Source organism: Microtus pennsylvanicus, chromosome 1 (genome assembly GCF_037038515.1).
Source record: "Microtus pennsylvanicus isolate mMicPen1 chromosome 1, mMicPen1.hap1, whole genome shotgun sequence".
Lineage (NCBI taxonomy): Eukaryota > Metazoa > Chordata > Mammalia > Rodentia > Cricetidae > Microtus > Microtus pennsylvanicus.
The window spans coordinates 67,354,185-67,366,186 of NC_134579.1; the positions used below are offsets into that span (position 1 = coordinate 67,354,185).

Here is a 12,002-nt window from a genome sequence, read left to right on the forward strand (position 1 = left end):
GCTGCTTAAAAATGTGATGCTGGTTATGCTGCTATTAAGAATATGATCAGTTGGCTCTAAATTAGTCAAATTGGTCCCACTTTTACCTGCTTTTTATGTTCTCAAGCTTAGCATCTCAGGATAATTAATGCTACAATAAGGAAAATAAACAAAAGTTTATGAAAACTCTCCATACACGTTCTGTTTCCCTAGTAACTGCTGTGGGCTTGTGCAGCATGTGTTTGATTGCGTGATCATATATAAGAATGCCTGCATTTAGTGAAATGGGCAGGTACAAGATGTATCGATCTGGTTCTTTCTCCCATTGACCGTGGGGCCAGTCTGTCACTTCTCCAGGCAGTGAATCACGGTGACAGGATGCATTCCATTTTATAAATTTCTTCCCTTTGTAGGATACTCATGCTTGGATCACACTCGCCCTTTGCAGGCAGGCTCTGCTGCAATCGACAGCCGTTTGGGGTATCTGCCTTGACTTGAAAATTGGGTTTCTCTGTTAGGACAGGAGATTTTCAACATGAAGGTCTTTTCAACCTCTCTCTGCTTCGGACTCCTGGCTTTGCTGTCTGTGATGAACCTTTTAAAATCTGCGCATGGAAGACAACCTCTGACCGCAGGTATGTGCACATGAATCTAAAGCCCTACAGGTTGGTGAGTGATCCTCATTGTTGGATTTATTTCATTTACTTTTCTGCCATTGCTGAAATAACTCTTTAAAGAAGTAATATAATTAATCACTGCACCCTCCTTAAGTAGCTGCTGTCCTGAACTGAACATATTCTGTGGAGCTTTTCTTCTCTGGCAAATTGTGTCAGCTTTGCCTGGAGTTGTACTAAATTAACGTCAGATACACACACACACACACACACACACACACACACACACACACACACACATTTCTAGTCACAGGCATTTATTTTAATTTGTACTATATGGTCAGAGATTTGGAATGTGTAAAAAGCTGTTGAGTCAGTCCCATTCCAGAAGTGCCCTGGAGAAAGGAGAAGACTTCTCTCATGTGAGATTATTAGCTGGATGCTCACAAAAGGTGCACCTTGGAGAAAGTAGAAGATAAAACTGTTTCTGCAGAGCGGAGAGGCGGGGAACACCTGGGGTGGGCGCAACACTCAGGTTAGATATTGATTTGAGTTTGTCTGGGTCACTAAGTTCATAGTATGCACATTAAGGAAACAGTGTAACTGTGACATCTATTAAAAATATACCATTATAAAGCCAGTGAAAGTGGATTTAGGGGCTGCTTTCTTTGAAAATGCAATGTATGCAAACTGCCTGCTCAGCTTGGCCATCAGATTACATTTAGTGGTGATTTATGACACAAACAAGTTCACTTCTGAAACACTAGTAAATTTTTTCATTTTAAAAATAATGACTTAAAAAAACAAAAGTAATGACTTAAATATACTGTTCATAAAACCTTATCCCTTCCGGCTTGAAACTGGGTGCTTTTCTTTTTCTTTTCTCTAACCTACACCCTGGCCAGGAAGGTCCTAGACTCACAGCTGGAAGTAGGAGGGAATTCAGTAAATGTTCTGTGACATTAGGGGAAGAAAAGGGATCAGCTTTCTCATTTTGGGACCTCATTCACTTTTACTGTACCTCTGTTACCTCTACTGTGTTTTTAAAAACCAACAAAGCTTACTTCTCTCATGAAGATTTTCCTATTGGCAGGTGAATACCACTAGAAGCAATTCCAAGGGTGGGTCTTGCAGACTCTGTATTCTACTGATGGCTTCCCCACTTTGCTCTCTCCATCCAAATCACTGTATTTGTAGGTCGCTATTGGTCTCTGCAAACTAATGAAATCGCTGGTGGTTCTGGCATAGTATAAATATGTGAGTAACGCTGTAGTGATTTGTTGAAGACTTTGCAGCCATCCTATGTGTTACTGGTCATTGCAACTCTGCTCGAGCCTCTGAGAAACATAAAAATACATATGCAACTCTAAGACATTGATAAGATTCATAAACATCGCCTCTGACCTCAAGATTCCACAGATGACTTGATTTTCAAGTGTCTCAAGCAGCATAGTGGAAAGGTATCTCTCCGAGACCCTCTTGGATCTCAGAATCAATGAACATTAATGAACATGATTAATTTGAAGAGTTGTCATTTTCTGTTCTACATATTTCAAGAATAAAATAAATTTTCCCCATACATATTACCTATCTCTATTGAGCCATGAGTAGCTCAATGCTGCTAGCGATTATTCATGGGGAAATATTGAAGCATGCCTCAGTTAAAAAGAGCAAACCTGGAAACTAGTTTACTAGAAAAGGAAGAAAGGACAACATAACCAGGAATGCCATGCAAGACCTATTTTGTCATATTATCATCTGGGAAGTTTCTGGTGTTCTTTCTGGTAGAATTTCTTGTTTCTGTTTTTCAAAAGCTTCACACGTTCCTGTGAGCAAAAGAAAACCGTTTGTTCATGCTGAGCCCAGGAGTGGTAATGGATCTGAATTTTCTGTCTTTGTCTATCACTCACATTCACCCGCCTGAGCACTTTATCTCTTCCTGTGGCAAAGCCACCTCTGCATCCAGATGCTTATTATGCAGACATTTTCTTAATCAATGTTAACATTATTCATTGAGTAACATGGAAGTGTGTTAAAGAACAACTTTTTTTTAAAGCTATAGTTATAGTTTATAAGCTAAAAATAGAGACTAAGATGGAAATGTGATTGTTTTAATATTTTCCCCTGCTTTCATGTTAATTTCCTTAGACATGATGTTTAAAAAAAAAATCTTCCCAAACTTCTTTTCTTACGAGATTCCTGTAAATGGTGGTTGTTTTAGGCAGGAAAGGATTTCTGAGAACAAACATCACACAGGTGTAGTCACCGGAAACAAAACTGTCAAAGGCAATCAATTTATCTTGATTAGGAAAACGTTCTACTTAACATCCACAGAACATAATGCAAAGCACAGCTTCCCATCAAGGAGCAAGAAAAGAAAATGTATTCTTTTTAAAAGATTTATCATTACAATACTTTAAACATGAGATAGGGATAGATAGAAAGATAGATAGATAGATAGGCAGATAGATAGATAGATAGACAGACAGACAGACAGAGGGAACGTACAATTTTGTGAGCAGAATACAGAAGTCAGCATTAGATCCTCCAGAGTTGGAACTACAGGAGGTCATAAGTCGCCTTGTATGGGTGCTGGGAAGTGAATGGGGTCTTCTGCAAGAGCAGCAAGCACTCTTAATCATTGAGCTATCTCTTCAGGCTCAAGATCTGTCACTCTCACTGTGTCTGTGTGTATATTTAGGAAACAATTTAGTCAAGTTCTGACACATTTCCTTCACTGAAGCTATAAAAGCAATCATCACTTTCAACTGTTGAGGTCAGCTAAGCTCGCACAGCTACTGCAGCAAGCCCTTGTTAACCTACTTCCTGCCCACACAGTAATGATGAGAGTGAGGATGTAAGAGGGAAAATGGACTGTATTGGTTTTAAGAATCAACTCGAATATAAGAAACGACTTTTGATTTTTAAGGTCTTTATGTGAGCTCGTTGTTTTTGAATACTCATATTGTCCAGCTGGAATGAAGTCTTGTCCTAATTTATACTCCAGAATATAAACATATATAATGCTGAGGCATGTGTAGACCTAAGCCCTAATACCTGTCAGGTACATCCAGGACAGTGGAAAGAAGCCTGTATTGAATAAGTTGACACTCTCTCTTCCTCAAGTAATTTAAAGGAAACTCCAGACCACAGAATGTCTCATGTTTAAACGTAACACATCAAATAGAATCACAGAATGAAATGTTATGCTCTTCTTTTAAAATTAACTTTTAGTTCATATGTTCAAAGCCGTTGCAGATGGTTAAGGAAGAAACTCATAGAAAAGACAGTAAAATTCTCCTGCAGTCCCACCACCCCTGTACCTCTCTGGCTGTCTCTCAGGATGTGCACCCCCCCCCCCAGGTTTTAGAATGGTCTGCCATTTGAATCATAGTCAGCCCTTACCCTCTAACATTGGTGAATATAGGCGTTGAGTTGACTACAAATCCCAATGACCTAGAGGCACATTCAGTGACTCATTAACCACGTTGACATTTGATTATTACAGGACATGAGCTGTTTCCAGCTAACGAACACACAATTCAAGAGAAACTACTGCTGGCTCTGCTGAGCCACCACCCCGGTTTCCAGAGGCCCTCCCACGCCGGTGAGTCAAGAACAAGACCTTGTTAAAAACAGCAAAATCAGGGTCTCACAGCAAATTCCTTTATGATCCTCTAGCTCTTGCAATCTTTCTGCCTCCTCTTCCTCAGTTCCCTATGTCTTAGGCATGGGAGTGTTTTGTAGGAATAGTTTGATTAGTTGTGATTTTCTGTAGTGGTCTCCGCCCATGGCAAACAGAAGTTTCCTTGTTGAGGGGTGAGGACTGAACTTATCGTTGGGTCTAAGGACAAATATTTAGAATATACTTAGAGATCATGCCAGGTTAGTAAAGTGGGAGTATGTAAGTTCTATTTCCAGATCCAGGACTTCACTAGCTTAGATGCTATACAGAAGCCTTCAGTGAAGACCACTGTCAGACGTTCATGATACAAGTCACAGAGTTACCTGAAATATTAAAAGTGTATTTTATTCCATGTAAGAATTTTAATGTGCTTAGGAGGACACAGGTGCTTTTTGTGCTATAGGTTATTGTGGTTCAGCATTATACACATTAGAAACATCTTTAGTGTTCTCCATTAGGAATGACAGGGCAGTCCTGAAACATGAAAAAGATAATTGCCTTCCATTATGAGCATAGATGCATATCCTGAAGTGATTTAATGCTACCCATGGTATGTTTTTCACTTGACAATGTCTCTTTCAGGTGTAGATCTGCCCATTAGCCCAGAAGACCTTAAACAGGTGAGAGTACAAAATGGTTCAATGCTCAACTTTAACAACTCCTACTAGATATATTTTTATATGTTATTTTTCAAGAAGTATTGATATTACAGTGCAAAAGCTCTATTTTCACTAGAAAAAGAATAGAGTAATTTTTCAAGAAACAGACAACAAGCTATAGTGAGGCAAAATCACACACACACACACACACACACACACACACACACACACACACTACAGCAATTGTGATGATACCAGTGGCCTAACCATGAGACACTGGAATAGTTAAAGTTTTCTGAGTTTGTCATCTGTAAAACCCGGGGATATAAGTTGGTGTTTTCCGAAGTTACAGTTTTTAAATAGTGGAATTTTACTTCCTGCTGAAAGAAGTTATGTGGTTTCAGAAAATTAACCATGGAAGAAACAGAAAAAGAAACATGTAACTTGGCTTCTAGCAGTTTGTTTGTAGAAACTGAAGTTCTACCCTCTTGACAAGGAGTCCCACCCTCTCCATCAGTTTCATTTTCCCTCCTCCTTAATATCTCATAAAGAGTATTTTAATGGCTGAGTTATACAATTTCTAATCTCCTTCAAATACAACTTGGTGCAGTTCCATCATCATGCAAAAAGTTTGGGCAATTGGAAACAGAATTGGGCCCATCATTCTCTTCTGAGGAGCAAGAACCTGTGTACATGCAATATGTACACCAACCCTACTCTGATAGAGTGATTCTGTAGTGGCTATGTGTTTGGAGAACTTGTTAAATATTAAGGTTAGGTTGAATGCTGGTTGAAAACTATGGCCTGAAATACGTCTTTTTTTTTTTTTAAGAATGGAAAGGGATTCCTGAAAGTCCAAGCAATCACATAATTCTCTACAGTTTATTAGTGAGGACTGATTGATTATATGAGGGACATAAAGTTAAATATAGCTACCTAGGCTCCACCTAAGCTGACTTGATTTGTGAATACCATGCACATTAGTCACAGTCCTATTGCTGTGTAGAGATAGCATGATCAAGAAAACTTATAAAAGGAAGTATTTAATTAAGGATTTGTTTACAGTTTCATCAAAGTGTGAGTCCATGAGCATCATCTCAGGAAGCATGGCAGCAGGCAGACATGCATGGTGCTGAGGCAGTAGTAGCTGAGAGCTCATATCTGATCCGTGAACAGTGGTCAGAGACAGCGAGAGTGATACTGGTTTTTAAAACTTTTAAGTCCAACCCTAGTAGCACATCACCTTCAACAAGATAGCGTCTTCCCAACTCTTCCTAAACATCCAATACATGAGCCTATCAAGGCATTCTTATTCAAATAGCCCCAACCTGTTTCTTTCTGATTTCTTATTAACTCTCATACTTATTGCAGACAACTTCTGAATGCCAGTCTTTTGGGCTTTATGCATTTATCTTTCTTTAATTTTTTCTTATGCCTTTTCTTTTATCTTTCTTCCTTCCTTTTGTTTTTTTGGTTCTTTACCATCTTCCTCTTCTTTAATATTTTATAGCTAAAGAAACTGAAAGAACAGTTTATGGAGGGAAAGACTGCTGAACTGACCCACGCCACAGATGCTGTAGACGGCAGCCTATCCTCTTCCCGTCCTAAGAAAAGAGGTAAGCTTTTATTTCCATTGTAAAAATGACTTCCAGAAGATTCTTTTGATAAAGACTTCTATTAATAAAAGGATAATATGGACAGTTTTCAGTCCTCTCGTTGAGATAAAGATGATGTTTTTAAGAAGAGAGTCTACCCAACCCTGTGATGGTGGCAACAGTGAGTGAGACATTTCAGGTTTAGGTGAAAGAAGTCTGTAGTGCTTAAAATCCTCATCTCTTATTCCTATTTTGGCCTAAGGACTGAAGTCAGGAGGTTGAAAGCAGAAATAGCCAAGTTTTTAACATAAATTAACTTTTTTCTTTACATAAATAGACACCCCATTGATACAATATTTGTTATAAGCATAGATTTGATGCAGACAGTTTGGAAAACTATTCTTTTGAAACACTAGTTTTTCATATGTTTAACAGGATTTTCTTGCTTATTGCTAACAGGGTTCTTATTTTCGAAAGAGTAATGATTACATCTGTTTCTCCACTTCCTTAGTGATGTGAATTTTTTAAAGGTATATTTGACTTTTCTGATCAACACCCTAATTTGTCTTTAACTTCTATTAGAACATATTGCTGCAATACTACTAAAAAAAGGAAAAGATAAGATAATATTAACAACTTGACACAAACCAACCAATTAATATCGCAATATTTCAAAATAACAGAAATCTTTAATAAATAAATAAATTAAAAAATACAATAGATAAGACTTTAAGCTTCAGAGCCAGGTGGCTTGAGTTCAAATCTTATCTTTGATAATTCATATCTGTATGACCTCAGGCAATTAATTTCTTATGAATGGGACTTTTTTATATAAAATAATTTTCATGGATTGTTAGGACCAATTTATTTTACTTAATTTAGAATGTTACATGGCATATGATAAGTACTTCGTGAGCTTAAGTGAAAATGCATTCCAGCGAATGCTCCATAGTTATTATTTTATTCTTTATAAATGCTTTGACTATTTTATATATGAGAAACTGTGTTTTATGAAGATTAGATTACAGGCCTCAAATCATGCAACTGGTAATCACTGTAAAGGAGAAAGTAGTATGCGATAAAGTAGAAAGGATGGGAGGGGAGGAAACTTTAGCTTTATTAAGGAGGATTGTCTGTTTCTACTTTGCATCATAAAGGAAAACAGGCGACAGAGATAGTAGTTCTGAAATTTTGCTGGCCACGTAAGAAGGGCATTTCCTGAAAATGGAGAGTGGGTTTTCTTAGGGCTTCTTAGTTTCTAGGATTTCCCTGTCTGTTGTGTTGTTCCACCTGTTCCACCCTTCCCGAGATTTTTGTTATTCTATTCTTAACTGTGGACATGTGTCTTACTTAGGAAAATACTTTCTTGTGAATTGCATAGGTTTCCCAGCTTTCTTCAAAATCAAAAGTTTCATTTTGTCTTAAACTACTGAGACAGTTTTCATCTCAAGGGTCAAGGTCTTTTTTGCAAGGATATTTTATTGTTTGTTTGTTTTCAGTTTTTGTTTTAAGAAAGAAAGAAAAAGTAAAAAAAAAATCAAGAAAGCTTATCAACTATTTTCTACAAGTATTTCCTTAAAATATTTATTTTGCTTTCTCACCTGCAACTTATAAAAACTTTCTTGAAAGCAGTTTAAATATTTCTTAAACTCAATATTCTTAGTTTAATTTTTTCCCATGAAATTTTTATTCTAGCTCTTACTTAATGCCATTTTAAAATGAGTTTATTTTGCTTAAAACAATAACCTCAGTTTTCATCCATTTAAGTGGAAATTATAGAATTTCTTTATTTTTGGCTAAATGCAATTCTGCGATCTTTCTCTGCTTACTTCTTCTCTCCTCACTTCCCTCCAAATGTGAGTGTGTGAGTGTGTGCGTGTGTGTGTCCATGTAGTGAAGACTTCAGCGATTCCATAATTTGGCGATTGTGACCACTGCAGTGATAAACATGGGTGTATAGGCATCTCTATAGGATGCTCATTTTGATTATTTTGTATGTAATCTCAGACATATTGCTCTTTTTGTTTCCTTAATGATACCTATTCTGACTGGGATGAGAAATTTGCTTTATGGGATATCCATGGTTCTCGGTACTAATTTCAAACTGTCCTGTAAATCAAAACTTATGCCAATACAAAGGAACAGAAATGATTATTTAAAATGTTGGAAAAAGCAGCCGAGTTGGTATCCAGGCAGTTGGTTTTGTCAGTATGTTATGTTGGGCACTGCGTTCTGTGTCCTCCCAGCAAGATAGAAAAAGGTTAAAGGAGGGCAGCAGGCCTTTCCCTTCTAGAACTTACTGAGTGATCTCCATTCTAATGGAATGGGGCTGGGGACCATCGACAATATCAAAAAATCTCTGAATATGGTGGACAATGAGGGCTGCTGAGAAGCCAAGGACAATGGTACTGAGTTTTGATCCTACTGCATGTACTGACTTTGTGGAAGCCTAGCCTGTTTGGATGCTCCCCTTCCTAGACCTGGATGGAGTGGGGAGGACCTTGGACTGCCCACGGGGCAGGGAACCCTGACTGCTCTTTGGACTGAAGAGGGAGGGGGAGGGGAATGGGGCGTGGGAAGTGGGGAGAGGCCGGAAGGAAGCAGAAATTTTTAATAAAAAAAAATTTTAATAAAAAAAAGGCCTAAGAAATTGTTGGAAAACCCTGTCTCTCCCACTAATATTTTAACCTTCTTACATCAGGGGTAGCAAAGTAGTGACTTCAGTGAATAGATGATTTTAAAATTTAGGAAAGCAGCTCAAATGGCATGTGTAAATTTGACATTTATCAACAAATTCACATCTGTCGTTTTGCTGAGACCATTCATGGAGTGACGCTCCATAGAGAGGGAAGCTATCTCAGGACTGAAACTCAGGTCAGATAAAGAGCAGAAGTGTGAAACTGAGAGAGAATCCGTAAAAAGGACTGGGTAGAAGCAGATACTAACCAAGGAAACAGTGCAGGACAAAATTCATAGAAGCCAAGTTCAAGCACATCTCAAGAAACTTCAGGGCACCTGAGCTAAGATAGCTCCTGGAAGATGAGAGTCAATCCCTACCTGTGAGTCCGGGAGCAAAGAACCTCAACAAGGGGCCAACTTCTTATTAAAAGGGGCCTGGTAAAACAATTGGAACCACAGACAACAGACAGGTCCTGTATGTGTGTATGTGTTCGTGTGTGTATACATGTATGTGAGTGCACGCGAATACAAGCGTCAGTTTGTACAGAGACTGGAGGAGAGTCTCAGTTGTCGTTCCTCAGACACTCTCAACCCTATGTTTTGCGACAATGTCTCTCGCTGGGATGGGAGGTTGCCCAGTCAGCCATAGAGTTCTGCCTGTATAGACAGCTCTTCTGAAGAACACTTTTCTGTGGGAACACTTGACATTAACTAGGATGATATAAGCATCAAGGAAAGTTTTTTTTTGTTGTTGTTGTTCTTGTTTTAAACAAAGAGATATGGAAGCATGGTCCCGTGCGATAACAAGCAAGAAGGTGTTGTGATAACAACTATATGAAATCGATGACCAGGTTAGCTCATGAAACAACACACATTCTTTATTAAATTCAGCACTACTGGCGCATCTAAGAAGTAATGAGTCTGAGCAACCATGCATGAAGGTGAAATGGACCCCCAAATCCAGCTTAAGGCAGTAAGAGTTTTCATCTACTGGAATAGTTTTCCTTACAAATATAGTCTATAGCCCTTACATAGCTGCTCTAAGTATAGTTGCTCAATACTGAACACAAGAGTGAATTAGACAGACATCAAGGGTCAGCAGCGGTTAAGCTGGCTGGAATTTAACTTTATGAAACTGATGGATGATTTGTGGGCATGGGGTAATTGACTCTATCAACAGTACTATGCATGGTAGTCCTTTCAACCTGGCCGAAAATATTCTCTAAACTATATCCCCCGGCAAACTTAACTGTAGTGCTATGGGATTTAAACCTTGGCTCCGTGTCAGCTATTATTTTTGTGCCAGACGGAGGTATCCAAAGATATCTGGAGGAACAAACTGCACGATGATGATGACTTTCCATAACACACTATTAAAGGAAGCCTGGCTTAAAGGGCCATGTTCTCAGCTCAGATCTGAAAATAGACTCCTGCCTTCACAGGAGCTGAGTACAGTTTTTCAGAAGGACAGATACAGCTCCACCTTCTGAAGATATAAAATGACTCATTGATGCATTTGAAAACTGAAATGGTGCCAAATTTGGTTTTTTTTATTTGTCTGAAGTAGTGTAATGCGAACAGAATATTAAGGCTAAATGTGATGAAGAATAATTGATCTAAATATCATTTGGTGCCTTGCAAGGTGATTGTTAAGCTCCCTGTTTCTTCCGTCAATCAACAGAATGAAGAATAATTCTCCTAAATACCATTTCATGGCTTGCAAGGTGAACTTAAGCTCCCCCTTTCAACCCTCAATCAACAGAGGATCATTTAGTCCCACCGTTTACTTATATGACTTCTTCCTGAGCATTTCAGCTACACACAATGTGAAACGGAGGTGTGTGTCTCCTAGGTCGGCCTCTGTGGTCCTCGGGTTGTACTATGTGCACTGTAATGCAGAAGAGTGGTGACCCGTAGAAGTTGCACAGCAGGACCACTCTCTAGTTTATACTACCCATTCTGGCAGTCGCTAACCTCTGGGTGCTACTGCAAATGAGGCATGTGGCTAGGATAATGAAGAACATGAATTATTAACTCACTTAATTTTAAACCCACATAAAGCTAGTGGCTACCATGTTGAACTTTTTTTTTAAAAAAAGGATCTTTGTCTCTTTTGCGAGCCCACAGACTATTTTATTCAAGGAAGATTTTAAAAATCCTTCTAATAACTTGCTTTGCTTTCCTTTTTAGCTTGTTTTTGGAAATACTGTGTCTGAGTCTTCTCTGGATATACAAAAGGAAAGAGCACCTAGGAAGATGAATATTCTCTTGCTTCAAGTTCGCCTCTGTTTCCGGCCTTAAGAAACTGGCTCTTATTCTGCACATCCTGTCCTTCCTTTCTCACCTGCCCCTACCTTGGTTGTGGTTGGCTTAATGCTCATATGGTAAAGAATGACACTGGTTGCTCTCTTGAATAGAACTGATCATCAAAATGGCTTTAAAGCTGAAACTGAGTGTATGATTTGTTGTAAGCTTTCTTGAAGTCTATTCTCTCTCTCTCCTTCCCCATAATGCTTTATTGTTGGCTGTCAATAAAAAAATATTTTGAAAAGCATCTGAAAGAGCTAAAATAAATTATATAGTCTCAATTCACATGGAAAATATGCAATATTTTTCTTCCTCATTTTTATGACTGTGTTTTCTTTGGCTTCATTGGGATCATTTCCATTGAGAATTCTAGGGAAGAATACATTACTAAGGAACAGAGATGCACAGTTTGCCTAACCACAGAAGAAAGTGATGCTAGATCTCTCAGAAATAGTATGTGAAGAAAATGTTGATAAAAGGACTTGTTTTGGGGACTCTTATTTATGAATTTGCTTCCTGCAGAGCATCAGGGACTCTTTGACAC

At 38.4% G+C, this 12,002-nt stretch overlaps 1 protein-coding gene across 1 annotated transcript; it reads left to right on the forward strand.

Moving 5' to 3' along the window:
- The first annotated feature begins 277 nt into the window (after window positions 1-277).
- Window positions 278-11,695, forward strand: Uts2b (urotensin 2B). The gene is made up of 5 exons (XM_075955668.1): window positions 278-614; window positions 4,102-4,200; window positions 4,861-4,898; window positions 6,388-6,493; window positions 11,342-11,695. The coding sequence occupies exons 1-5, from the start codon at window positions 515-517 to the stop codon at window positions 11,365-11,367; spliced, it is 369 nt and encodes a 122-aa protein (XP_075811783.1). The 5' UTR covers window positions 278-514; the 3' UTR covers window positions 11,368-11,695.
- The last annotated feature ends 307 nt before the right edge of the window (window positions 11,696-12,002 follow it).